General features: G+C 50.1%; 11 protein-coding genes across 11 annotated transcripts; 3 read left to right on the top strand and 8 right to left on the bottom strand.

Moving 5' to 3' along the window:
* Positions 1-820: 820 nt before the first annotated feature.
* aspf4 (allergen Asp F4) lies at positions 821-1879 on the bottom strand (the record flags this gene model as incomplete). The annotated part of the gene is made up of 1 exon (XM_057289029.1): positions 821-1879. One exon carries the CDS (start codon positions 1877-1879, stop codon positions 821-823), a length of 1059 nt encoding a protein of 352 aa, XP_057150231.1.
* A 1867-nt stretch (positions 1880-3746) lies between these two features.
* Positions 3747-4726, bottom strand: N7519_002250 (isocitrate lyase/PEP mutase family protein; the record flags this gene model as incomplete). Its single annotated transcript, XM_057289028.1, has 2 exons — positions 3747-4529; positions 4592-4726. 2 exons carry the CDS (start codon positions 4724-4726, stop codon positions 3747-3749), a joined length of 918 nt encoding a protein of 305 aa, XP_057150230.1.
* Positions 4727-5457: 731 nt separating this feature from the next.
* hosA (histone deacetylase HOS2) lies at positions 5458-6975 on the top strand (the record flags this gene model as incomplete). Its single annotated transcript, XM_057289027.1, has 1 exon — positions 5458-6975. One exon carries the CDS (start codon positions 5458-5460, stop codon positions 6973-6975), a length of 1518 nt encoding a protein of 505 aa, XP_057150229.1.
* Positions 6976-7730: 755 nt separating this feature from the next.
* On the bottom strand, positions 7731-9601 carry N7519_002248 (OSBP family protein; the record flags this gene model as incomplete). Its single annotated transcript, XM_057289026.1, has 9 exons — positions 7731-7831; positions 7947-8008; positions 8057-8370; positions 8427-8676; positions 8731-9006; positions 9060-9170; positions 9258-9363; positions 9422-9490; positions 9565-9601. The coding sequence occupies 9 exons, from the start codon at positions 9599-9601 to the stop codon at positions 7731-7733; spliced, it is 1326 nt and encodes a 441-aa protein (XP_057150228.1).
* A 659-nt stretch (positions 9602-10260) lies between these two features.
* Positions 10261-11227, bottom strand: N7519_002247 (GIG1 family protein; the record flags this gene model as incomplete). The annotated part of the gene is made up of 4 exons (XM_057289025.1): positions 10261-10398; positions 10466-10666; positions 10704-10885; positions 10948-11227. 4 exons carry the CDS (start codon positions 11225-11227, stop codon positions 10261-10263), a joined length of 801 nt encoding a protein of 266 aa, XP_057150227.1.
* Positions 11228-11765: 538 nt separating this feature from the next.
* On the bottom strand, positions 11766-12530 carry N7519_002246 (nicotinamidase; the record flags this gene model as incomplete). The annotated part of the gene is made up of 2 exons (XM_057289024.1): positions 11766-12410; positions 12462-12530. 2 exons carry the CDS (start codon positions 12528-12530, stop codon positions 11766-11768), a joined length of 714 nt encoding a protein of 237 aa, XP_057150226.1.
* Positions 12531-13203: 673 nt separating this feature from the next.
* ssuA (RNA polymerase II subunit A C-terminal domain phosphatase) lies at positions 13204-14072 on the top strand (the record flags this gene model as incomplete). The annotated part of the gene is made up of 2 exons (XM_057289023.1): positions 13204-13370; positions 13433-14072. The coding sequence occupies 2 exons, from the start codon at positions 13204-13206 to the stop codon at positions 14070-14072; spliced, it is 807 nt and encodes a 268-aa protein (XP_057150225.1).
* A 208-nt stretch (positions 14073-14280) lies between these two features.
* N7519_002244 (putative DNA excision repair protein (Rad26L)) lies at positions 14281-17398 on the bottom strand (the record flags this gene model as incomplete). Its single annotated transcript, XM_057289022.1, has 2 exons — positions 14281-17255; positions 17305-17398. 2 exons carry the CDS (start codon positions 17396-17398, stop codon positions 14281-14283), a joined length of 3069 nt encoding a protein of 1022 aa, XP_057150224.1.
* A 528-nt stretch (positions 17399-17926) lies between these two features.
* On the top strand, positions 17927-20173 carry N7519_002243 (exosome non-catalytic core subunit SKI6; the record flags this gene model as incomplete). The annotated part of the gene is made up of 6 exons (XM_057289021.1): positions 17927-18219; positions 18320-18695; positions 19116-19301; positions 19373-19403; positions 19467-20067; positions 20137-20173. 6 exons carry the CDS (start codon positions 17927-17929, stop codon positions 20171-20173), a joined length of 1524 nt encoding a protein of 507 aa, XP_057150223.1.
* Positions 20174-20969: 796 nt separating this feature from the next.
* cyp4 (peptidyl-prolyl cis-trans isomerase) lies at positions 20970-21908 on the bottom strand (the record flags this gene model as incomplete). The annotated part of the gene is made up of 4 exons (XM_057289020.1): positions 20970-21156; positions 21218-21324; positions 21390-21559; positions 21734-21908. The coding sequence occupies 4 exons, from the start codon at positions 21906-21908 to the stop codon at positions 20970-20972; spliced, it is 639 nt and encodes a 212-aa protein (XP_057150222.1).
* Positions 21909-22747: 839 nt separating this feature from the next.
* N7519_002241 (putative cell polarity protein) lies at positions 22748-25454 on the bottom strand (the record flags this gene model as incomplete). The annotated part of the gene is made up of 3 exons (XM_057289019.1): positions 22748-22816; positions 22867-23151; positions 23211-25454. 3 exons carry the CDS (start codon positions 25452-25454, stop codon positions 22748-22750), a joined length of 2598 nt encoding a protein of 865 aa, XP_057150221.1.
* Positions 25455-26408: the final 954 nt, after the last annotated feature.

Genomic DNA, 26408 nt, shown 5'->3' with positions numbered 1-26408 from the left:
TCGAGACCTCGAAGAAAAACATTGGAAATATCCATCTTCGGTAGGTATCACTGCATGTATCCAGGCATTCCTTCGAAGCCCTAAATCGGAACTTCACATCTCGTATACAGCCACTGGAATTCTCGAGCCTACCCAATATTGCCATCGTTATCACTTAGTATTGAACCGGAAGATTTAACATTTCAGATTGCATCAGTCAATATGCCCTTGACGAAAACATACGTGGATGGTTAGTTTAGCCTCATGCAAGACATACAAGATAGTGCTCAAGGATCATGCACGTCAGGTTTGGGTTTGGCTAGACCCGACGATGGACAAGGGTTCGTTTCAAGTTTATGACGAACAGGCGTTGGCACTAATGATCCTGCGAGATTGACCAGACAGGAACGAGTGGACGAATGCTATATTTAGATGCCCGCAGGTATCGGCGCTTAATGGCCATTAAATACAATAAGGTGAATATGTATAGTAAGTAGTTCTAGACGAAAGGAAAAAGGAAATGTTATCAACTCTCAAATCAGATGGTTCAGATGGTATATGTACAGAGAAAAGGACAAAAGGAGGCAAATCATGACCACAAAGATATGTATGAACCCTTGGCGGAAAAAAGGGGTATCCGTCGAAGAGCCGCTCGAAGATGGATGTGTGGCCAGGATGGTTGCTGGAGCAAGCGACCTGCGCACGCACACATCAAATCAGGGAAAGATACAAAGACACCTTCGGCATTGAACAATTTGCGCAAGGAAGACAAAATCTCAGTAGAGAAGAGAAGATTGTTGGATATGGGAAGAGCTTAAAAAAAAAAAGGTGGCGTGGCCATTTAAGAGGACCAGCCCAGGTTGACGACGAGGCGGACGGGGCCAGGGCCCTGGGAAACGGCCTTGTCGGGCTTGCCCTGGTCGGCGGCGGTGTAGGCGTTGACAACGCTGGTGGCACCGTTGGTGATGGAGGAGCACTTTCCACCCTCGTGGTTGCAGATCTGCATACCAGCAATGTCCAGGTTGGCGAGCTCAGCGATGATGCAGGAGACATCCCAGCCGGAGAAGCCGTCGTTCTGGGAGTTGCTCATGTCGAACTCACCCCAGGTGGAGGCGTACTGGCCGACGAAGTTGGTAGGGAGACCTTCGCCCTCGGAGGCACCCCAACCACCCTGGGAGTCATCATCGATGGCAACGAAGATGCTGTGGCCAGGCTCGACGGTGAAGCTCAGAGCACTGTTGGGGGCCCAGAAACCGTTCAGACCGCCGCTGGGGCCGTACGAGTTCCACATGACGACGGTCCAGGCCTTGGAGTTGTCGTTCTCGAAGCGGATAACGTGCTTGTACTCGCTGGCGGCATCCTCTTCGACACGGATCATGTTGCTACCCCAGGGGTTGCCGACGTTACCGATGTAGTCCCAGTCGAGGGCGCCAACGCGCTTGCTGGCAGTGGAGGAACCGAATCCGCTGGTGGAGTACTGGCCGTTGGAGGGGTAGCTGGCCCAGTTGCTGGAACCAGAGGAGCTGGAGCTGGAGGGAACAGGGGTGGGGCTGACGGTCGAGATGGCCTCAGCCTCGCTGGTGGCCTCGGCGGTGGGAGTGGCAGTGGAGGTGGGAGCAACGGTAGACTCGGCGGCTTCAGCGGCCTCGGAGGAGGCCTCGGAGGTCTGCTCACCGAACCAGTCGTTGATCCAGGAGACGAGCTTGCCGTCGATGGTAGCGAAAACCTCTTCACCACGCTTCTCGACATCGACAACCTCGGGGGCCGCAGTCACAACGGGGTTGGATTCGATGTTGACGTCTCTGGGGTGGGCGTGACGGCGCTCGTGGCCGTGAAGACGAGCGACAGCCGACCCAGCGGTCAGCGCCGTCATCAACAGCATAGAGTTGGAGAAATGCATTTTGTGGAATTGAATAACTTGAAAAGGAGTGACTTGAGCGAATGCTCTAGGAGAAGAAAATTCAATTCAAATGAATGTGTGTGGGAGTGAAGAAAGAAGAAGAGAAGAAAGTGGACTAGGGGGGACTATTAGTACAATACCAAGTTACACACCAACGGGTCAGCCTGGACCTGAACTCAAAAATCAAAGGGCTCCAGAATATCAGGGGTACTCGATTGATGATTGGCTGGTTCCTGGCGGTTTCTGGCCGTGCGCATTTTTTGGTCTGTTTGATTGGTTGGCTGTCAAGGGCCCAGACTCTGTACTCTTGGTACTGTGTACTTGGCTATACTATGCCTCTCATCGCGGCTGTGCAGGTACTCGTTACTTTGGATAAGGGGTTGTCTCTCCTATTTAGTATTGTTATTCTTATATCATTCTCTATATTATACGATGTTCTAATATTATGACTCCTATTATTGGGATTCATATTGTTCTACTATTCTACGGGGTGTAGTTGCCTAATGTCAAACACGTGTGCGATCGGAATGCTGGATACCTCGAAGATGTGGACGAGAACTGCATTGGAGCCCAACGTTGATACCTCTTATGAACGTTGATATGGCAAACCTTGGATTATTTCTTTTCTGTATATTGTACAGTATAATACACGGAATACGTACAACATAGACAACTCCTATCCCCGTCATCCTGGATTCCCCACATAAACCAATCGGCGAAGTGCGCAGTAAGGATCTAAACTGTCTTACGAATCAAGGCAATCTTAAATGGGGACAAGTCATCACCGCATCGTACAACTACGTGGACAATGGTCAACGAACGCCTTATAACCATGTCCCTACCCAACTCATTCTTACAAACTACATTAGATACAGTCCCTGTTACAATTAATAACGATTGTCCTCGACCTGTCAATCGTATCCACGGATGTGCACATAAAAAGGCGAATTTCTACCGTTGATCTGCGGCCAGACCCCCTTCGCGGCCGATGGATCCTCGATATTTTTCTGTAAGGCACACCCTTTTTGTCCATTCACTGGTAGCGTCGAAGCCATTCCCCACACACATGACGAGTCTCGCTCCTGATTGTCCCCATCATGGCACAAAACTGGCCCCTCGGGAATCTAGGCCTTCCAACTCGGCAAACTGGGGCTGAAAAATTGCCCGTGAAGCGGTTTCATGTGTTGAGTCTCATTGAAACTTTAAGCGCGCTTGGCTTTTCGAAGGCTCCATATTGTGCATGGAGTTCATCACACCACATCGTATATGTATTGTATCCTCGGTATGAACGGTATACGGAGTATATTTGTTGCCACAAGCGTTTCCTGAAACACTAGGGCTATTCGTGCAGGAACCCGTCCCTGGCAGATTCCTCACTCGATGCAGGTACCCACGATTCTTGAATACATTCTTTCACCTCTCTAGAAATTTTAAACCCTCTTTTAGAGTACCGAATGTATGGTAGAAAAATTGTAGAAAAAATTGGGCCGTAAATAAACAGAACCAAGGTCGACATTGGAGGATCCTCGGTTCGGTCGATCTGCGATTTGTCTCATTGGCTGTGGGAAATTAAATCTGCCTGTCAATCCCCCCTAACCATAGAAGAAAACCACATGGCTCAATACATTTCAATGGTAAATGTAATTAGGACCCTGATAATCCGACTCTTTAAAGAATCAACTAACAATGAATATGGCTGGATGAGGAAATGAACCATACTGGTGGAGACGATGCTACATATTTATCAGACCGATATTCCAAAGTGGAAGTTGCCAGTGCGTCCATACAAAACTCGACATTTGACAAATATACACCGTAGAGGCATACAATGTGCCCGTACCGGGTATAGCAGGTGGCGGGATTCCGTTCATTTCTCTTCCAAATCCACACCACCTTCAAACGCCACACCGCCAGCAGCCGCATCCAACTTAAGGCTATCATCCAGCCCGCATACCCTGAACAACATCTGAGGTGTTACCTCTTTATCGAGACCAGGCAAGCCATCACGCTTCAATTTCTCCAGCCCCTCCCGCATAGCCAGGAGAGCCGGGCCCAGAGTCGCAAATGGGAAGATGATAACACGGAACCCAATCTCCTTCGCCTCCTTCGCAGAAATCGAAGGCGTGGACCCATGCTCCACCATATTCAATAGCAAAGGCCACGGCGCAAGGTCGGCGACAACCCGGCGAGCCATTTCCCGTGACGAAATGCCCTCCAAGAACCCAACGTCCGCGCCCGCATCCCTCGCCGCCCGCAGCCGCGCCAAACTCTCTTCATAGCCGTGCTGCTGCAGCGAGTCCGTCCGCGCAATGATCACGATATCACTACCGATGCGTTCACGCGCTTGAACAGCCGCCCGGATGCGACTGGTGTAGGTTGCTGTGTCGACGAGTTGCTTCCCGGAGAGATGTCCGCACCGCTTGGTCTGTACCTGATCCTCGATGTGGAAGGCCGCTACGCCGGACCGGGCGTATTGCTCTGTTGTGCGGGCTACCATGATCGGCCCGCCGTAGCCGGTGTCGGCGTCGGCGATCAGCGGTGTGCGCGGTGAGAGGTTTGCTAGCATCTCCGCGTTCGCTCGCATATCATTCAGCGTGCAGATTCCGAGGTCCGCTTGACCATGCACCGAGGCTGCGGTTCCGGCGCCTGTCTGGTTGATGGTGTCAGCTCGGGAGTTTGACGGGGACGCCTTGGTCATCTCGCACTGCGTACCATGTATAGTGCATCGAAGCCTGCTGCCAGTGCTAGTCGTGCGGACATTCCGTCATAGACTCCTGGGGCTGTGATGAATACCTGGGGATCCTGCAGAGATCGCCGCAGGCTGGTTGCTGCCGATGGAAGAGCCATTATTGTTGTCTTATGCTGAACAGAAATAGCCGTGACTTGCCGGAGCTAATCTGATATGTGTATAGCTATTGTCCAGGTGGAAACACGGGGCTGATATATGTTCACCTCAGAAAATGAGCCGCGCGAATAGCTTTTTCTCCGGTGGTAGGTCCTTTTTTTTAAAACATTGTCATCCACGTGTGGGACAAGCCTTTGGCCATCATTTCCCCACCAGTGAGCTCTTTCGAGCAATTACAGTCCCTCGATGATGCGCACTCTCCACTTAACCAGAGCCACGGTGCCGATACCGCTTCCTTAAGCCCCGGGGCCATCGCCTTTACAACATATGTCAACATTCCAAGGCATCTGGAACTCAAACAACACGGCTATATTGGATACGCAGGGCTATTATGAGCTTCGGCAATTCAAGCGGGGTACTTGGCTGGATAGTAGTTTTCGATGTATTGCTATAAGTGCCATATAGTGTGTAGCAGTAGTGATATATCTCAACATAGAGACTCTTCTTTTTTTTTCCGTTTCAACTAAATACCTCCTTTGCTCTTTCCTGTTTTCTCCGTTCTTTCCTCTTTCTCCGTTCTATACAGGGAATATGCATGATGGCCGGGCCGCCCACAGATCTGCTTAGTCAGGAACCTCCTCCAGTCTCATCTCGAATCCCATTCATCCCATCTAAAATGAACGTCTCGGCGCTAATTCATTGATTCCCGGTCGTTTACCAAACAACTGCCTCGATGGCGCGTTCATCCATCGTTCAAGAATATGCGTCACCCTCCACCCCGACCGCCACCATCGACCACAAGTCCGCCGCCGAGCTTCAGAACTTACGAGTAGCTCGTCCACAAGGCTACCGGGTATCATGGCACGCCAATCCAGCCGTTGAGCCCCACCACTTTGGCCAGTCACATCCAATGAAGCCATGGCGCCTCACGCTCACTAAACAACTCGTCATGGCGTACGGCATGCACCACGCCATGGACCTGTATCTCGCGCGCGCAGCGACCTATGAGGAAATGGCCGACTTCCACGATACAGACTACCTCGACTTCCTGCAACAGATCATGCCCGGCGACATAGACCGACCCGAGCAAGCAGATAACGTGGTACGCTTCAACTTCGGCGACGACTGCCCCATCTTCGACGGTCTGTACAGCTACTGCTCGCTCTACGCCGGCGGCACCGTCGACGCCGCGCGCAAGCTCTGCAACGACCAATCCGACATCGCAATCAACTGGTCCGGCGGCCTCCACCACGCCAAAAAGGCCGAAGCCAGCGGCTTCTGCTACGTCAATGACATCGTCCTGGGCACCCTCCAGCTCCTCCGCCACCACCCCCGCGTCATGTACATCGACATCGACGTACACCACGGCGACGGCGTCGAGCAAGCCTTCTGGTCAACCGACCGCGTGCTGACAGTCTCCTTCCACAAATACGACAAAGACAACTTCTTCCCGGGCACTGGTGCACGCGAAGACACAGGTCCCGCACACCCACTCAACCCAGGAGCCCACCACGCCATCAACGTCCCGCTCAACGACGGCATCGACGACGAGTCCTACATCGCGCTCTTCAAAGAGGTCATCGGCGCATGCACCAGGACCTATCAACCAGGCGCAATCGTCCTGCAATGCGGCGCAGACAGTCTGGGCTGCGACAGGCTCGGCTGCTTCAACCTGAACGTGCGCGCGCACGGCGCCTGCGTCGCATACACTAAGACCTTCGGACTACCTCTGCTTGTCGTTGGCGGTGGTGGCTACACACCGCGCAACGTCTCCCGCGCGTGGGCGCACGAGACCTCGATCCTGCTCGACGCAGAAGACGTGATCAACCCCACCATCCCGGACTCTGTCGCCTTCCGAAACCACTTCGGTCCTGATTTCTCGCTCTTCCCGCCCCTGTCGGAGATGCGCAAGCTTGAAAATAAGAATACTCGCGCGTACCTTGAGGGCCTTGTAGAGGCTGTCCATGAGCAGCTGAGGTATATCAAAGGCGCGCCTAGTGTTCAAATGAGCTTCATCCCGCCAGATATACTGGGTCTACGTGAGGATACTGAGAAGGAGATCGAGGAGCAGACGCTTATGACTGAGGAGGAGAGGGAGGAGTATGAGGGTGGTGGGTCGGTGAGTGCTGCGGCCGCCGCGACGGCTGGTTCTGGCTCGGCCTATACTGGCTCTGCTGGTGGTATCTCGCGGCCTAATCGGCGGCGGGATCTGGAGCGCGGGGCTGGATACAGGGGAGAGCTGTATTCATGAGCTTTGTGCAGCTTGCAATGGTAAGTCTCAGGAGTAAAGAATGGTTTGACGCGGCGTTTTGTATGTATTCGGACAGCGGAGGGGAGTTTTGGTTGTCTTTGGTAATATTTGGTGGCATAGGTTGTCATCTATCGTGATATCCCTCTCTTCTAGGAGAGCCTTGTATAGTAATTGACAGAAGACAGAGAATTAATTGTTCAAAAGTCAGTACAGACCAAGAGTGAGTGTAAACGGAGAAATCTATCAGGAAGTCCAAAATACCAGGCCCCAAGTGTATAAATTCAGAGAACACTTTCCAACTTCTTTCATACTTTTTATTGTTCATGTCTTATTTACCCTGCATTAAACCTCACTACATACAGTTCCACCTCCCATTTAAGGATGTGCTCCATTCCAGTTGAAATTTCAGAAAAAGTATTTTGAGAATTTTGAATTAAATAAAATCAGATCGGGTATCCAGCAATGGGAGCGGCACAATGACCGAGAAAAACGCTGTGTTGAAACATCAGAGGGGCAGGGGAAACTATCACAATGGGTCGTGTCGTCGGCCGCCTCGAGTTATGGCTGTGCTGGGTATTTCTGCGCAGGTTGACTACGTCATGGCAGAATGAGAGATGATACGGAAGTGCAATAACACTCCGTGATCATTCAGTCAGGGATGAGAGAAAAGGCGACCTGAGCAACCGAACCGGGTTTCGGATTAGGTGACAGCATGGATGGGGTTCGGAGGTGGACGCAATGGGGCTTTTTCGTGCTTATGAGGTTTCCTGGGCGTCTACAAACTTCTCCGCTTCTGATGTTTGAGTATCTTTCCGTTCCACGGTGCTCTGGGTGGCATCTGATTTTGTCTCGGAGTCTGCGGGGTGCGGCATTAGCTGGTTGTGGCGGGATATGCCTGGGATCCTAGTTCGCGGATGCGGAATGATTGGGGTGATGCGGCGGGATTTGAAACTGGGATGACTCCTTCTGACCTTGGAGGATGGGGACGATTGATAGGATCTGCTTGGTGGCGGCTTGGGGATCGTGCATGTCGCTGGGACTGTTAGTTATAGTCACTTAGCATTCGAGGGATCGTTCTTACACTTGAGCGTTGATGATCCAGTCGAGGTCTTCTTCGCCCTCATCTGGCCCACCTGGTCCGCCTTGGACGGGACGGAAAAGCCGAGGATGCCATTCGACTCCTTCATCGGCGCGCTTCGCGGCCTCGTCTCGTTGGCGGTCTTCGATCTTGGTCTTTTCGTCCGTTGCAGCTTCATGGTTCCGGGCCAAAAGCGCTTGAACCGTATTGTGCCATAACCGCTGCGATTCCCGCTCTCCTTGCTCCTCCATGGGTCGGACCAAAGGAGGTGAATGCTTTGCGTGTGTCGCATCAAACAAGACGTCTTTTTTGTGGGTCTGTTCTCGGTCAGCGTTGAATCTGGAAGTAAGCTTGGGAAGTATGCGGAGCGTACATGAACATCCTTCAAGTCCATTTCCCCATTCCACAATCCGGAGAGTTCATATAACACCTCCCCAGTCTGTTCATTTTTGATAGTTCCCCCAATTGCGTTATAAGTACCGGAGAAATATCCCTTGGTCTTGAACTCGATATCGGCCACGAGGTGGTTCTCGGGACAACGGACGTAGCTGTGATCGCCAAGCTCATACTTCATCTTTCCGAAAAGAATGCCGCGCGCATACATATTGGGTTGGGTCAGAATACTAGTTTTCGTCAGTGATCAGTGATTACCTTTCATCGGAACCGGCGCAACATACTATCTTTCACCCTTTTCTTTATCCCCGTGGTTCATCAGCCGCAAAATGGCGATACCTTCCATAATACTGGCTGCGGAGTTGCCCAAAAACTTGCTGCGGGGCTTGAGTGTTCCATCAATGCGAATTTTATGCTCCGGCGCTGCAAAGAAATAGCTCGACTTCGGCGGATGGTGGGAGGTCTGTTCGGAGATGTAGTAGGCGCGGGTTCCGTCGGGATAGTCCCAGTAGCAGGTGAAGGTCTCTCCAAGAATGGGGTTAAGCGGCTTCTTCACTCCTCTATGCAGGGTATCAGATTGTGCTCCTAGGCAGACAGCAAGCGGGCGACTTACGGTGGTTTGATGTGCCATCCACTCAGGTAAAATTTGACCACGGAGACAAAGCGCTCGACCGGGTCCTCAATCTCTGACATAGGAAGAAGAGTTTCAGGATGGGCCATGAAGCTATGGAAACACTTGTGTTAGTCGGAATACTCCAAGTCTTAGCAGCTAGCTCCAAGCTGCCCACTTGGAGCTGGGATGTAAACGCACTTGGTGATCCGCTCCAGCATAGACCGGGGCTCGAGGATGAATGTCGGCAAGACGACCCGACTCAGGTCGGCACCGGGCCGCAGCTGAGAAATGATATGCGAAAGTACTATGAAGACATATCACGTCAGTAGTGTATCCGGAGTTCTTGAGGGTTTTCCACGCACCATTTCCCTGGTCTGGCTCAACAAGCTCATCCTCCCCACTTGGCGGGGAATCTTCCATTGACGATCTGCCTGGATCTGCGTTAGTTGACATGTTGATATTGTTGTATGACAGGATAAAAAGCGAGAGGGGAAGACAAACTCACTGGCCTGGGAAGCACGGCGGAGATGCGGGACCGGCATGACTGCGTTCGGAAATGAATTATACGGGAATTCCTAAGCTAACATTTATGTTGCAAATAAAAAAAGAAGAAGAAATAAAAAATATAAATAAATAAATAGAAAAGGCAGCTCTGACTCGTGGCGGAAATTCCGGAAACGGGCTTTTTTTTACTATGGAGAAAGTGGAAAAAAAAAAGAAAACGAATTTGTGTAGTTCAAGGGAGAAAAAAAAAATTAACAACACACTAAAAAAGACACTAAAAATATATAAAAAAAACTATTTCGACATGCAAATTACTGTAAATGCTTAGCTTCAGGGAGGGGCAAGTGACGTATTTTTCTTGGGATCAGTTTATTTCACTACTAGCTTACCTATGTACTTAAATATGTATATAGGCAGTAGGTATGTCGATATCTACATATGTATGTCCCTCCGACACCTCCTAGACATCCAAGATGTCCAAAAAATATAGCTCTCTTTCTATATTCCATTCAACCTTCTCAAAGATCGTCAATGAGGGGAACGGCTTGGCGGGGAACTGAATAAATACCATCTCCGTATTCGTATACTCTGTAGACTGGCTAAAAATGCTGCCTAACTATATAAGATCAGGCAAAAGGAGAATCTTTCCTATTTATTGCTTTCCCTCTCTATTTTCAATCCAATCATGCAAACACAATCACAATTGTTCGATCAGTGGTACATCTCCACGGGTGATCTCCCTAACGAATGCCATATCGGGACGATGCAGCATGACGTGGAAGTGTTCTATCCCGGGCACCGACTTGAGGGACTTCCAGTTCTTGAACCAGACCACCTACATATATATGTTGTCAGCTTTTCATCATACGCTGACTAAATATTTTTAATCTCCTTTATCTTACCTGTTCAGATGGTACCCGAGAGCAAAATGTGTCCTGCACATAGCTCTCTATAGCCCCTCGTGCACTTGCCGTGAGGTCATCTGTGGTTGGGTCATCTTCCAGCTCGAACTTGGTCCACACTACCAGGTGGATGATGTCCTTATCAACACCATAGGGCCAGTCGTTGTATACGATTCGGATGTCCTCTATAAAGTGATTAGTCTTTCACGTGTTCTAGACCCAACCCGGTGACATGTACCCTCGTATTCAAAAGGACCGCCTCTGGGCTTGACGTCTTCCCAATTGTCCCCCCCCAGCCCAGCCTTTCTTTGACCACAAACCTCATGACGGATATATACTCCGCTTTGATGTGGGCCATGTATTCCAGATACTTGCGCAGCTCGCTTGGAACGCGCTGGAACCGATCGATCCGGTTGGTTCCTGTTTACAAGTAGTCGGTCAGTTGGGTATATATCATTAATCGACAAGCAGATCTACTCAACCTGTGATCTCCTTCACTTGTTCCCAGGTCTGTCGGGTATACAGGTGATCAGGGGTCGAAAGGGTTTTGATATTCTTTGCAGATTGATCACGTAGAAAGCTAGGACATTCGGCGGTCCATTGCGACCGAGGTAAATTGACGAGCCAATATGGGAGGGTTTCAGAGGGTAGACTTTGATCGTGGAAGTGTAGGGCCGCATTGGCATTGGCGTCGGCATCGGTCGATTTCTTGTCAAGGGCGCTGATTGGGACGGGCATTGATGGCCGCCTAGAGTGCAGCATCGTGAGTAGATTGAGTTCCGGACCGATCTAGTTCGGTCGGTAGTAAAATGTAATATCTATGTTCGAGTGTTGGGCACGGAGTAGTGAATATCCCTTTTTGACCCGACGTCACTCTGCAGTAGTGTGGAAAGGGGTATGAAGTCGCGACGGTTCTGGCAGTTGCTTGTCGATCACCGTACCCACTGGCGATCTATTTTTATACTGAATATCATTCCGTACTCTGTAGGAAATTGTTTTAAACGTACATATCAAGCGTTGGGAGCTCATGTGGTTTGTTTTCTTTTTTAAACGACAGACTGTGGAATTGAAAAGTACCATCACACAGGGTATACATTCAAATGTTGTAACACATCCACGTGAAAAATACATTACCTTCATCTACAGCACTATCACAACACCTACACAACAGATAAAGCACAAGATTTAGGGCCGCTCAGCGTGAAACTTGAATCCGTATTCAACACACAGGGCTTAGAGAAATGAACACCTGTAAGGGAAGGGATGCATGGATGAGAAGGAATAAGGATCAGCTCTTTCCTTATAGATCCCTGACAATAGGGTCATTCATAGAGATAATAGACACTCCTGCAGTCTCAAGCTCCTCCTTAACGGCATCCCAATCAGCAGGTACGACACACTTGGTTCCTTCCTCGATAACCCAGCTTTTGAATCCAACCTTGAGAGCATCAAGAGCCGTAGCCTTAACGCAATAATCCCCGGCCAAGCCCACAACAAACACATCTGTGATGCCTTGATCCTTGAGAACCGCGGCAACATCTAGGCTGACCGAATGTGCGTTGGTCCCATGATCACAGTTTCCAAAAGCATCCGCAAACACCGAGTACATCTCGATTCCAGGGCGCATGCCTTTCTGAACAACTAGATGTTCGCTAGAGGTTTCAACCTCTCGGATAATCTCTGCGCCGGGGGTACCAGCCACACAGTGGACGGGCCAGAGTTGCTGTGGTTTTGTTTCTGATTCCTTTCCCGGAGCGGGATTTTTCATCGTGACGAATGAAGTGAAGGGCTGGTTATCAGGCCCTGGATGATTGCTGGCAAATGAGATATGGTCCTTTGGATGGTAGTCTTGGGTCATGATGCGCACGACAAATCCTGGCTTTGCAAGTAAAGTGTTGATTATCGAAGCAATGCCACGGCCTCCTGCCACGGCGAGTGACCCATGCTAAGATATTCATTAGCATACGTGGCCTTCTATTTTATCTATCCAACTTACTGGAGGGCAGAAATCTTCTTGCATGTCCACCACAATTAGGGCTGGCCTGATAGTACGATTTGTTGCCATTTTTGAGTTGGAAAGATATGGGGGTAGAGAGCTGATGGAGATTATGGACAAAATTATGGAGTATAAAAGGTCTGGAAATGGTAGGTTTGATTGTTACCCTATGAGTAAAAGAAAGGACAGAGGTCTTATAGGATATAGATGTTTAAAAATGACGATGTGCACCTGTAACATCACAATAACCTCAGTGATATTTGTCTGGCAGAATATGACTTCAACCCAAGCGGAATAACAAGCGGTATAACTCCATGACTAATCCAGGGCACTCAAAACGAAGCTTTTCAACTTTCACCAAACTTGCTCTTCTCTCCTCTCTCCCAGGGCTACGGCCCCATAATTATTTGAACTGGAATGATTTGAACTGGATAATGAGTGATAACTGCAAGGTATGTGTGTTGTGTCACCTTCTCCTCCCCACAACCTGATGAATACTTTATTGGAGCTGTCTGAGCTTTTGCTATGCGGATAAATTCATATACGCTTTTTTTCTGAAATCGTGTTTTTACATCTTCATGTCACAAAAGACCATTTCAAATCAGTCGCTAACTGCCTCTGATAGTCAACAGAATATTGTAAACTCAAGAAACCCCCATGATCATCGACTCCCAAATACCTAGAAAGAACAACCCCTTAGTCTCTCTCTCTCTATTATCATTTCCATAGTCTCCCCTTCAAAATGGCATATGATCCCCGCCGAACAAACTCGGGGACCTCAACTCCCCAACCTCCCCCTCCCCCTCCACCACCACCAGAGACATCCACACAAGCCGACATGGCCTCAACAACCCAAGCCCTAGAAACAGCCAACCCGGCCAACGCAGCCACAGACTCGTACAAGCTCAAGTTCTGCACCGTCTGCGCCTCAAACAACAACCGCTCAATGGAAGCTCACCTCCAGCTCTCAGGCGCCCCAACAGCCTTCCCCGTGATATCCTTCGGCACAGGCTCCCTCGTCCGTCTCCCCGCCCATCAATCACCCAACCAAACGTGTACAGTTTCAACACAACCTCCTACAACCAAATGTACGAAGAGCTCTCCGGCAAAGACGAACGTCTATACCGCAGCAACGGCATCCTGAACATGCTCGACCGCAACCGCCAGCTGAAGTGGGGTCCCGAGCGGTTCCAGGACTGGGTGCCTGGCGTCCCGCGCGTCGACCACCTCTCCAAGGGTGACAAGGGTGCCGTCGGGACAGAAGGTGGTGTCGTGGATATCATCATCACCTGCGAGGAGCGCTGCTGGGATGCTGTTGTCGATGACCTGATGAATAAGGGCACTGCGCTCAATTACCCCGTTCATGTCTTCAACGTCGATATCAAGGATAACCATGAGGAGGCCTTGACTGGTGGAAAGGCGATTCTTGATCTGGCCAATCGTCTGAATGAGGCTGCTGTTGCTGAGCATCGTATTCATGGGTCCGAGGGCTGGGAAAATGGGACTGGTCCTGCGCGCCAGAGCTTCGATGAGAAGGTCCCTGAGATCTTGGCGGATTGGCAAGAAAAATATCCCAATTTGCCGGCTCTGTGGACGTTGGCTTGGCTTTAGTTCCCTGAATATGTTGCCATCTTCGTATGGATATCTATTTACCTACAGCCATTCTAAGAGAATGGTTTGAAACCAATGATTTGCAGGTTCCATGTTATCCAAATGAATTGTTTTTAGCGGGTGTGGTCAAATATCGCATGATTTAATGGATGTTATACAACTAGAAAAGGGTATCGAGCAAGAAGAATAGCAACAAAAGCAAAACCACTCAAAGACCCGGACTCTCCTCCTTGGGGCCCTTCTCATCTTTTATCCATTCATCTTTAACATCCATATCCTCCTTGGGGGAATGTTCGTCTTCGATCAACTCCTCTTTAGGACTGTTCTGATCTGAAGAAAGTAATATCTCTCTCCTCTCTCGATACCACTGGTCGAGACAAGCTCTCCGCTGCGCCTGGGTCATGCCCTCAACAACAAGCGCAAACTCCGTAGCATCGGCGTATCCAAATCGCCGCGCCATACTACAGAATTGGCGACGTATGACATCCTCCGGCGGATGATATTTGAACCGCAAAAGTTCCCCCGCCGGCTGAGAGAAATGCTGCGAGGACATGAAGACCTGACGGTCACCTGTCGTGTCATTTGAAGCCAGTTCAGCCCGACGACTGAGATCTTCCTCGACACGTGAGGAACCGATCACTTCATTGTTGAGGTGGGTGTATTCCACGCCTGCGCCTGCGAGAATTGCTTGAACAGGGTCGTGTTTATGCGGTGTTGGAAGACTGACTGAAAGCTTGTGGTCTTTCTCGTCATCGTCGCCGCAGATCATCGCCGCGAGTTGGCTCATTGCCTCGTCTTCAGATTTCATAGGTCGGTCGGTGTAGTCGTGGCCTTCTTCTGCTTTGAGATCTATGTCGACCACCTGTACCCCCGCACGGCTTTCAGCGACATTTGTTCTGTTGACGATGCCGCGCAGAACGATGTTCGTGTTCTGATACCCGAAGAAATTTTTCAGACCAAAGATCTCCCCCTTTTTGTCTTTCTTTTCTTGGACGCCTTTGAAATACCGACGCTCGGAACTTGCGTTGTACCCAATGTTTGCCTGTTGCTGCTTGTAGATCTGTCGAGCGTAGACGATTTCTTCGATCGTGCCGGCAGAAATCAGCCGGAAGACTTCCACGTCGCGAAGTTGTCCTACGCGGTAGGCCCGGTCCTGGGCCTGCAAGTCGTAGGAGGGGTTCCAGTTCGGATCAACGACTACCACTTTGTTTGCCGAGGTGATGTTCAAGCCAACGCCACCAGCCTTTGTTGATATTAGGAAAACAAACTGGCGGGAGTCGGCATTGAACTCGTCCACAGCTTTTGCACGGTCTTGTAAACTCATAGATCCATCCAGGTAGCTGACGTTGTAGCTAGTGTGATGGAACAGCATTTGCAGCATCTTGAGAAGACGCACGCTATGCGAGAAGATAAGAACTTTGTCTCCATTCGAATGCCACCATTTAAGTAACTTCCGCAGAACCTTCCACTTGCCGCAAAACTCAGGGTTCGCATAGTTGACGATCGAGTCACGCGAGCGGTAAAGATCTTCCCATTGCTCAGGCAGCGCAAGTTCCAGATAGTCTCTATCTTTTTCCTGCTTCTCTTTTGGGTCTATTCCTTGTGGGATCAGGATTGCCAAATGATTGCTGAGCTTTTGAAGCACATTGATAGCAGGGAACACATAGGATTGCCAGTTTGGAGGGTCCCTATCGGGGATAAACTGGCGACAACACCAGCCGGCCTTCTTGCCCGATTTACATTCGCATGGTTCTGTAGATGTCTTGATATAATCGACAATGTCACTGTCAAGGAAATTCTCATAGGCCTCGGCTTGTGTCTCAGTCAGAGGACAGAAGACAACCCGATCGATCTTTTTGGGCAGCTGATCCGCGATCAAGGTCTTCATCCTCCTGATGAAAAATTGTGGAAGTAAGTTCTCAACCAGCTTCTTGGCTGTTCTTCGTGCTCTGCTGAGCTCGCTCAGGGTGGCATCGTGTGATTGTCCGATCTTCAGTGGTTCCGATATTTGTGCCTTCCAGGCGCTTAGCGGACCCAGAACACCGGGGTTGGTCCAGTTGAGAAGTGTCCATAATTCTTCATATTTGTTCTGGATGGCCGTGCCAGTGAGGCCTATCCGACATAAGGCATTGATCTCGTTCATAGATTGTGTGGTCCCGGACTTGCGCTCCTTGATCTTGTGACATTCGTCTGCGATCACGCAGTCCCATTCGATCATATTGACAGCGTTTTTGTTGTTCATATAAGTGGTGTAGGTTGTAATCAGGACCTCCACCCTCCCTGACTTCGCGGCATCGAGGGCAAGGTCCTTGTTCTCCCCGTGGTAGCTATCAACGTGCCACCACCCCCAGCACGCAAACTCGGCCTTCCAGTTTGCTATAACGCTCCCCGGGCACACGATGAGCGTGCGTGGATACCACGCGCTGTCATCAGATCTGCGCATCTTTCGCATGCGCTTTGCATCCCGTTCATCCCCTGTCTTTCCATAGGCGGCGGTCAAGAATGCAATCACCTGGATAGTTTTTCCGAGACCCATGTCGTCTCCTAGGACACCACCCTTCTGATACACAAACAACTCGTGGAGGAACGCGACTCCCTCTACTTGATACTGCCGCAACCACTGGGCGATCGGGGCGGGAATAATGCCCATCGAATATGGAAGTTCGATATCCTTGTATTCCTGCTTTCGAGTGTTCGCTGGAAAGACAGGTCGTTCTTGAAGTTCTTCAAGTCGTTCGTCATCCGAGAACTCCACATCCTCGTAGGTCGGTGGCAGCTTCAGCCCATGATCTTTTAGACGATCATACTTCCGGTCAAATTGACTGCGGCGGGTCTTGAGATATCCAGGTAACGCATCTTCCATTAGCTCATCCTCCGAAGATACATCGCCCCATTGTTTCAACGGCCGCTTGGGTTGAGGCGTTGGTCGCTCTTTTTTAACTCGACCAACGATTGGATCTCCCCTGGGCATTTTGGCCTTGCGGGTTGCTGCGGCATCTTGCTTGCGCTTGAGGGTTTTGCGTTCCTTGAACTTCTTGTATGCGAGCTCGCCATCGTTGGCATCCTCCTCCTCGCTGTCCACGGGCTGGATCTTTACCGCACTTGATGATCCGGAAAGAAGAGTACGTGGGGACTCGCGCTTAACCGGGGTAGCAGCCCCATGTTTTACACCGGAAACCCTATCTAGAGAGGATGTGAGCTATCAGTCAAACGCGTCGGAGAGGTGTCATACTGCTAGTGGTCGGAGCCGCATAATGCGTCACCTCCAGGTCGTCATCATCTGAATCGATGGTGATAGCCACATTATTGTTCTCGATATCAGCCATGTTCCCTGCATTTCTGAAAACAGAGCTCACAGAGTGACAGAGCGCAAGTCGAAGTGGGAGTACCAGACTGTCGCGACACAGCCTCCTCTGCGGTAGGCGATAACGGCCACGAAACGAAATTGAATCTGTTCGCTCAAGATAACTTCAATTGAATCTTCTTTGACAAATTTTTATTGCGACGTTTTGTTTTACGTATAAGTAAGAGTTGAGTCTCTGCTGATATCTCCTGAGTGCTCAAAGTAGTGGTTGAAATCGTTCTTTCTGCATTTATAGAGTTGTCCTATCGGGTCACGTGCAAGTGAACCGGAAAAAAAGATGCTCTCATTGGTTTGGCATTCGATTCTTTACATATGCGATATAGCCAAGGTAAGTCCAGAAACAATATTCGACCTCTGTCATTGCTCAATCAAGAGACACCTGACTGACCTAATCCCACAGAGGACACGAAATAAAGCTTGACTTCCTGTTTGACATACCCTCTTTTTCCTCAAGTCAACTCTCGTTCTTATCAGAGCTCAACCCGCAAAGATGCCGCTGGATACCTCGACGACATATCCCCTGACGCGGCTGCGTCTTGACGGCCGCCGCTGGAATGAACTCCGCCTGCTCCAAGCCCAGATCTCAACCAACCCCGCTAGCTCCGGCTCTTCATATCTGTCCATGGGCAACACATCAATCATGTGCTCCGTCCACGGCCCTGCCGAGGGTCGCCGAGGAGATGGCGGACCTGCAGGAAGTGGCCACGCAGTCGTGGAAGTAGACGTCAACGTCGCCGGGTTTGCCGGCGTAGATCGCAAGCGGAGAGCCGGTGGAAGTGACAGGTATGTACCCTCTACGCTTTCCCGTCGTCTCCTGCCACAGGGCGAGAACTACAAAAACAGCGGACCAAATACAGATCCAGCTAATATCCCGGGACTACAGACAATCATCGCGAATCGCTACAACCCTCCGCTCAGCTTTCCAGTCTCACCTTCACACCTACCTCTATCCCCACAGCACAATCAGCATCCATGTCTCTGTTCTCTCTGCCGATGGCTCATTGCTCGCCGCGGCGATTAACGCCTGTACGCTAGCACTCGTGGACGCCGGAATTCCCATGCCGGGACTACTCTGTGGCTGTACTTCTGGCATGAGTGGCAGCGCCTCTACACCGCGTGACCCGCGACACGACGAGCTTGACCCGCTACTGGATCTGTCGCTTCCAGAAGAACAAGAACTGCCTTCGCTCACTGTGGCGACGACGACGGCGGTACCCGTTGGCGAGAACAATATGGATGAGGATGAAGAGGCAATGAAGGTGTGTGTACTTACTATGGAATCTAAGGTGCACGCTACGTACCTTGAGACGATGTTGGCGGTCGGGATCGATGGCTGCAGCCAGATCCGCGAGTTGTTGGAAGGTGTCATCAAAGGATCGCGTGGGTGACGCAGAAAATGAAAAAAAAAGAAAAAGAGAAAAAGGAAAAAGAACCCAAAGAAGATTCAAATGCGAGAAATAGTTCAAGTTGATACCCTCTTACGTTTAATGTCGCCAGTTACGGTCAGGAGAATTTGCTCAAACCACCTCAACTAAAGTTTTAGGGCCAAAATCTATATTAATCTGCTCATATTGCTCCTATTATGCCATCACATGTTGACAGCTCTTATTCTTCCAAGGTTTATATGTTGTATACTCCTCTGTTTATATTTTGTTCCATTTTGATTTTGACTTGATCAGACATTATCTCAATTCCGTCCTAAGGTCCCCAGTGAACAGTCGATCATGGATATGCACGATATGCACGGGATGACCATGTCAACGGCCACTTCGACAACCTCGGCAGCCATGGCCAGCAGCACCGGAATGGACATGGGCGGAATGGATCATGGCGGAATGCACATGGGAAATAGCTGCAAGATCTCGGTCCGTCGAATATCAATCCCATGTTCCTTATCCTATACATTGAATGAACTCAAGCTTACAGTCATGATCAGATGCTGTGGAACTGGAACACAGTCGACGCATGTACGCACCCCAACAACCCAACATACATATGTATACAAGGCCACAAAGCTAACAAACCACCAGGCTTCCTCGCCAAATCATGGCACATAAAGTCGCGCGGCATGTTCGCCGGCTCGTGCATTGGAGTCATCTGTCTCGTATTGAGTCTCGAGCTCCTCCGCCGTCTGGGCCGAGAATACGACTCGTTCATAGTGCGTCGAGCCCGTCTTCGAAGACTCTACATGTCGGACGCTTCCACCGCGCAATCAACCTCCAACGTCCCCCTGAGAAGCGAAGGAAATACCAACCCGGCTGCCAACTGCTGTGGCGGTAATGTAGAGCCAGACGCTACGTTTTCCAGTGCAGACGACATCACTCCCGTGCCGGGTTCTCCTCAGAACGGAGATTCGAAGAAACAGGCTTCTGTCTCTGCTGCGGCGTCGGCGAATGTCATCCGAGATGGTGCTGTCCAGCGCGAGAGACAGGGGGGTATGCTTGCGCCGTATCGTCCGTCGCTTGTTGAACATTCTGTGCGCTCCCTGTTGCACATGGTGCAGTTTGCTGTTGCGTACATCATCATGCTGCTTGCCATGTACTTCAATGGATATATCATTATCTGTATCTTCATTGGTGCTTTCCTGGGTGCTTTCATCTTCTCCTGGGAGCCGGTGGACTTGAATAAAGAGTAAGTTGTTTTGTCCAGTGTATTAACTACTGTGCCTTACCTGTGCTAACATGGCTTTTTACTCTTCAGGTCAGATGCTACCTCTGTCACTAAGTGCTGTGGTTAGACAGGTATCTGTGCATGGTGTTGTCTCACGTTCCAATTGCGCTTCGATTCTGCAGCATTTCCAGATGCGTTTGATATCCCAATATTTGTTTTATCTTCGAAAAGGCAGAGGGCAATATGGACTTCGTTGTGTCGAGATTTATTGTTCCTTGTTATGCCTTTCGATCTCACCCATAATGTTATGGAGTATGAACACTCTTCTCTCTCAATTGCTGTCTACCCAATTGCTATCTAATAATCAATGAAACAGACTCAAGCAGCGTATGCATTTAATCAAAATCATTAATATCACATACCTTCTATGCATTGGAAGTGGAGGTGGAAACCTTTTCCACCGAAAGAAAAAAAAACCTGCCATCCCACGCGGGGTAAATGTAGTTACCCGCAGACCGAATCGCCCGGACACGTGGAGTTCCCTGGGAAAAGAAAGTGGAAAGACTTGTAATAGGATAATCTCGATCGATTTCGAGCTTTGCAAGGCACTACCTTTAAAATATATATATATATGCATAGGTCAAGATGTAGCTTTTAGGAACTTTGGCTTCGCCCCTCTATCTTGCAAAGGAGTGTACTTCCGTTTTTACAAGACTACAGATCTACGAATCGAACATCGGTCCCCACGACAGATAGGCATGTATGAGCTAGCTTGGTAGAAACTTTAGATTACAAGGCGCAAAAGGGAAAGCCACCTATGCTAGTCCCACGCCGCAATGAAGCGTTGGGGAAGAACCAAGTTCATGACGAAAAGAAAGACGTTCATCCTCCCAACACCCAACTAAATCTCCATAATGAGCTTTTTAGTTGCCACCGCAGTTGACGATGGTGGGCTTGATGTTGCTGCGGAGGGCGCCGGAGGAGGAGCCGAGAGCCTCAATCTCCTTGACGACGTTCATGGACTCGGCATCAGCGACCTCGCCGAAGACGACGTGCTTGCCATCGAGCCACGAGGTGACAACGGTGGTGATGAAGAACTGGGAGCCGTTGCTGGAAAGAAAGGGAAAAGTTTAGTAATGTGGAGCAGCTGGGATACAGAACTGAGACTTACGTGTTGGGGCCAGCGTTGGCCATGGACAGGAGACCAGGGCGGGTGTGCTTGTGGATGAAGTTCTCATCGGGGAACTTCTCACCGTAGATGGAGCGGCCACCGGTACCCTATTCCGGTAAAAACAAAAGTCAGATACCAAAGACTGCAGGGTCTATTAGGAAAGAAAACTCACGTTGCCACGGGTGAAGTCACCACCCTGGAGCATGAACTGGGGAATCACACGGTGGAAGGAAGAGCCCTTGTAGCCCTTACCCTGCTCGGCGTTGCAAAGCTCAGCGAAGTTCTTGGCAGTCTTGGGGACCTCCTTGTTGTAGAGGTTGAAGTTGATGCGGCCAGTCTTGGCTAATAAGGGAATTAGCATCAATTTCAATTCCAATTAATGTAGGATGATTTGAAATTGTCAAGCTTGAATACTAGGATTGAAAGCTGGAGGTCGGAGGCAGCAAGGTAAGATTGAGGCAAAACCCCTCTGCCCCGCCAGGAATGAGAATAACAGAACTGATGGGGGAAACTTACGGGTAGAGGAGCCAACAGGGGCGTACTGGACCTCGAAGAAAGCGGAGCTGTTTTCAGACATAGCGGCGGTTGATGAAGAGAAAGATCGGGCAACGGGGTGGAAAGAAGTGCAATTGAAGAGAGAAGAAGAGAAGAGGGAAGAAGGTGGGGTTATTGACCTCAGTCGGCAGAACATGGTGAGGGGCAGGGCGGAGCGGGTGAACTCGGGTACCGGGCTACTTTGGGGTTAGCTTGTTGGGCTTCACATAAAGACCACTTGTGCACTTTCTGCCTGAGGCTCCACTTTGGAGCTTCTCCAGACTCTCCAGGGGGAAAACATCATTGCTTCTGTTGCCTAATGGTGTCTCTGAAAGAGTCTGAAGCAAAGTGGAAATGCACTCTAACATTCACATGAGAAGGATCCAACTTCACTTACAAAGGATATAGATTGATGAGGAATGCGAATTAACGAAGTAGAAAGAAGGGAAAAAACTGAAGCTCAATGCCAAAAAGCGTCTAGAGCTCCGTGATTATGTAATGTCTTCCGGGATATCCCTGCCGAACTCGCAGTCTTGGCTACGAGAAGATATGCATCTTTAAAGGGGTAAACTTGCGTTGATCTATTGGTATAGTCATTGTTGTATACGGAGTACTTTCATTTCACTTGTATGCGTCCAAAATGCAAGGAAATAACAGCCCGAGGCCAGCAAGCGGTCGTAACATAAGAAAAAGGAACAATTGAAAATGAAATCAGGCCGAAAAACCTAGATGAACAATAGAAAGGGGCTAGAATAAAATACAAAGAATAGGAAAATGTGGAAGAAAGAGAAGTGACGGAGGAAAAGAAATTCTATAAATGCCACATATATCGGGACATCGTTTCAGACATTGTCCACTCGTTGCCATAGATGAATAGTCGCTGAAAAGCAAGGGGCAAAGAGGAAGGAATATAAAGAAGAATTCAAGGGGAAAGAAAGACCCAACGGGTAGCCCGGAGTTCATGTCATGAGAAAACAATGCCTCGGATCAAGCTCATCACCGGAAGTCATCTTCCTCGTCAGCAACTACCGATGTGGCCTCCAGGCGCTGAACAAGGTCTTTGGTCTGCCGAGCGATCTCAAATGCAATGGGAGGCAGTTTGTTCGTGAGCTCACGCAATTGCTCAGGGTGGTGGTGTCTTCACCCTCACTAGCAGTGGCCGCCAACCGGCCACGGCACTGGTCCAATGCCGCAATGACAGGTTCAGACGTCTGCCGCAAGGCGATGTCTCCGGTGCGTTCACGCATCAGTTGCTCTGTAGCGGAAACCACATTCATAACAACGTTCGAAATGGCAGAGACGTGCGTCTGGACAGTATGCAGGTTGTCCTCGGCTCGGATACTGGCCACCAAAGCTTGAATTTGTTGGACCATGCCATCTGTCTGGTCCTCAACATAAAGCTAGGATCACCCGTTAGTAAACCATTCGTTGCCATACTGTCTTTCTCGGGTCGACTCACCTTAAGTTCCAATACCTCATGGTCTTCTTGTACATGCCCCCAGCCATGATTGAGGTCATTGGTCGCACCATTCTGTACAGGATACTGAGAGTCATCCGGGCGACTTATAGCGCTGTAGACGGAGTTATTGCTCATCCGCTTTTGACTACCAGATGTATCGAAATAGTCAGGGAATTGCTCCTGAGATACATCCGCCTCATATTCTTCATCCTCCAGTTCATCTACAGGCGATGCCTGGATCTTCACCGCCCGTATCAGGTCAATAATAGCTGTGCAAAGATGGGAGGCCGCTGCATCAAGGAGTGACACCGGAGACAGACCACTGGAGCTGGCAAAGTTACGAGTGGCGGTGATCATGTTGTTTGCTGTCGTAGACACCTGGCCCTTGACCTTTGCGCGCAAAGCAGCGGATCCATCCACCGGGATTGGGGAATATTCCACGTCCTGGAGGATGTGGCGGACTGTCCCAATGACCATCTTGAGTTGGTGGAGTACCACATGTGATTCCTCGAAACGCGCAACTCGCAAGAGCTCGTCCACACACACCTGGAATTTAGTTACGTGGATATCCTTGACTAACCCGTCGGCTTGCACCAACTCATGTTCTTTGGCAACAAGACTGGCGTCTGGCCGCGAGTCGGCGAAGCCACCGGAGGAAGTTCGAAGATGCCGCAGCTGCGCCTTGACCTTGGCGTAGCGGTGCTTCCATTCGTTGGCATCTGCCTCGAGTCTGTGCACCTCGTTCGAAAGTTGTTCTTCGCGTTCCCAATTGGAGTGGCTCTCGGCTGAAAGGGTCTTCATTTCCATGAGGAAAGCCGCCGCCTCGCGGCGGACCTCGTCGGTCACTTGTTTCTGCTGCTGCAACTCTGCTTGTAGGTTTTGGTGCTGAGTCTCTAAATCCACATAGCGGGCTTGTAGACCCGCATCACCGACACCCCGGGAAGAGTCGTTGAGCTGGCTGCGAAGATCCCGTTCCATGGTCTCGTGCTCGTTTCTTACTCGCTCGAGCTCTAGCTGAAGCGAGCTGTTGAGATCCTCAGCTTTTGATACCTTGCTCTCAAGGTCGTGCCGTAAGTCATCCCACTCCTGGCGTTCGTTATGACTGATCCCGGAGGAATCTGCATCTTGTGATGAATGGGCTAACTCTTCATCCTTTGAGCGGACCAATTCTTCCAACTTTTCAATCTTATCCTGGAGAACCGATACTTGTGTCTGGCTCTCCAGCAACAGTCTTCGTTCACTGTCGCCCAAGGTCGTTGTAGTACCCCGTCGGCTCAAGACAGCGTCAAGAGCAAACGCATCACTCCGAGCATCATCCTCATCCTCTGGGCCCATATCATCGCTATCCTCAACCATTGTACTTTTGTTCGGGACCATGGTATTGCTCTGAAAAGACCGAGGGAAGGGTCCATCGCCATTCATACTCGGTGGGCCCCCAAGAGAGCCACTCCGCGGAGGAAAAGGACTGCCTGGGGGACCGCCAGACGGGTACCCTCGTCCCATACGCGAAGGAGGTCCCCGAGAAGACTGCGAGGTACGAGCGCTGGGAGGACCCATATTGGGAGGCGGCCGGCCGCGATAATCTCGGCTAGTGAAGTGTGGGAAGCGGCGTTCCAGCTCACAGAAGACATCGGTCGCCAGATCTCGGAAACGCACGTGGTGGAGTGCAGCAAGCCTTTGGCGGGCATGGTTGCGCTTTTCGTGAAAGTCGTTGCGGGCGGGGAGGTAAGGAGGCACGTCCGGACGAGGAGGCCGTCCGGGAGGCGGCGAGGCCTGCTGACGCCGAATCAATTCGTCGTAGACATCCGTGGAAAGTTCGTGGAACTGGGTTGGAGATAGCCGCAGCAATTTGTCCCGGGCTTTATTCGATTTGCGGTCGTCGCGAGCTGTGCCATTCAAAAATCTTCTCAGGACACCATAGTGCTGGCCCAGGATCTCCTCCATCTGACGGTACCGTCTTCCATCGCGCTGGCCATCTGCTAATGTCCCGGAACTTGATCTTGCGGCGACCGAACTGGGTGGGGATGGGTTACCGCTCCGGGTGGAAGGTGATAGCGAAGGAGGTGGCCCACTGGGACTTAAGGGTGCGCTCGGGACGCCGGAGGTCGGAGGTGTGGCTAGGTTGGGTCGTGATGATGGGAATGTTGGCGAGAATGGAGAGTCCGACTTTCCATACTGATTCAGCCCCGACCATTCGCTGCCATCGACAGAGACAGGCGACATAGCTCCCGAACCTCCATTCATATCAGGGTCAAAATGCGGGTGCTCCGACTTCACCAATGAATACTCAAGCTCACTGTCCGAAGGGCCAGCTGCGGATAATCGATAAAGGCATTCACTTCGTTGCGGCAAAAGTTAACTCCCCCGTATTTCTCCACTAAGATTCCAATCTGAGACAATGGAGCCGGAGGTGAGGAGTCGTGATTCGCCACGAGGCAAGAAGAATGAGAGTAGCAGAAAGTACCAGATCCGAAGGAGTGAAGGACTGGACTGGGGGAAAGGGACAAATCGAAAGTGCGAGAGTGTGGTTTTAGTGTAGTTGAACTCTGCGGAGTTCCCTTACGGCAATACCCGTCAGGTACTTCAAGTTCCTTACAGGCACTACATGCATCGAATGCATCGACAGGGATTTATGCGTAAGGATGTGATTTCAGATCTCATGGACTTTATGTATTTTTCTTTCATTTATTTACTTATAATTTTTTTTTTACTTGGCTATCTGTTAACCTCTGAAGATCGATTTCCCCTAAAGCTTGAATAACATCAATACCTAGTTAAGCAAAACATTGGTTATACATACAATACTTGTGTACTCGTATTCGATACTGCCAAGGACACGGCCCAGGAAGTTAATTGCCAAGGGGCATACACATGTACAATAATGGACAGAGTACTTCGTACACTCTACTCCGTACGGAGTATATAACTGCTCTTTCTTGCCTGGTATAAGCAGTTAATAATATTCCATACATTTACCTCGGACTCTGTGACTGTGTCTACATATGTATACATATGTACGGAGTACCTGTATAAATTTACTCCGTAGTACAATATAGAATTAAATAAAAGAAAGGAGTTGGCGATTCTAGGCCCTTGCGCCCCATAAATTTTGTACACCGTATACCTACATGTATAAAAGTACCCCGGTCCCACCTTGTATTTGATGGAATCTGGCCTTCTACATACTCCGTACACAGT

The sequence above is a fragment of the Penicillium mononematosum genome (genome assembly GCF_028829835.1).
Source record: "Penicillium mononematosum strain IBT 11891 chromosome Unknown utg000002l:1.0-8112719.0:1.0-8118358.0, whole genome shotgun sequence".
In the NCBI taxonomy this organism is placed as follows: Eukaryota; Fungi; Ascomycota; class Eurotiomycetes; order Eurotiales; family Aspergillaceae; genus Penicillium; species Penicillium mononematosum.
The sequence above is the reverse complement of the archived record's forward strand: the minus strand, read 5'-3'. Positions and strand labels throughout refer to the sequence as shown.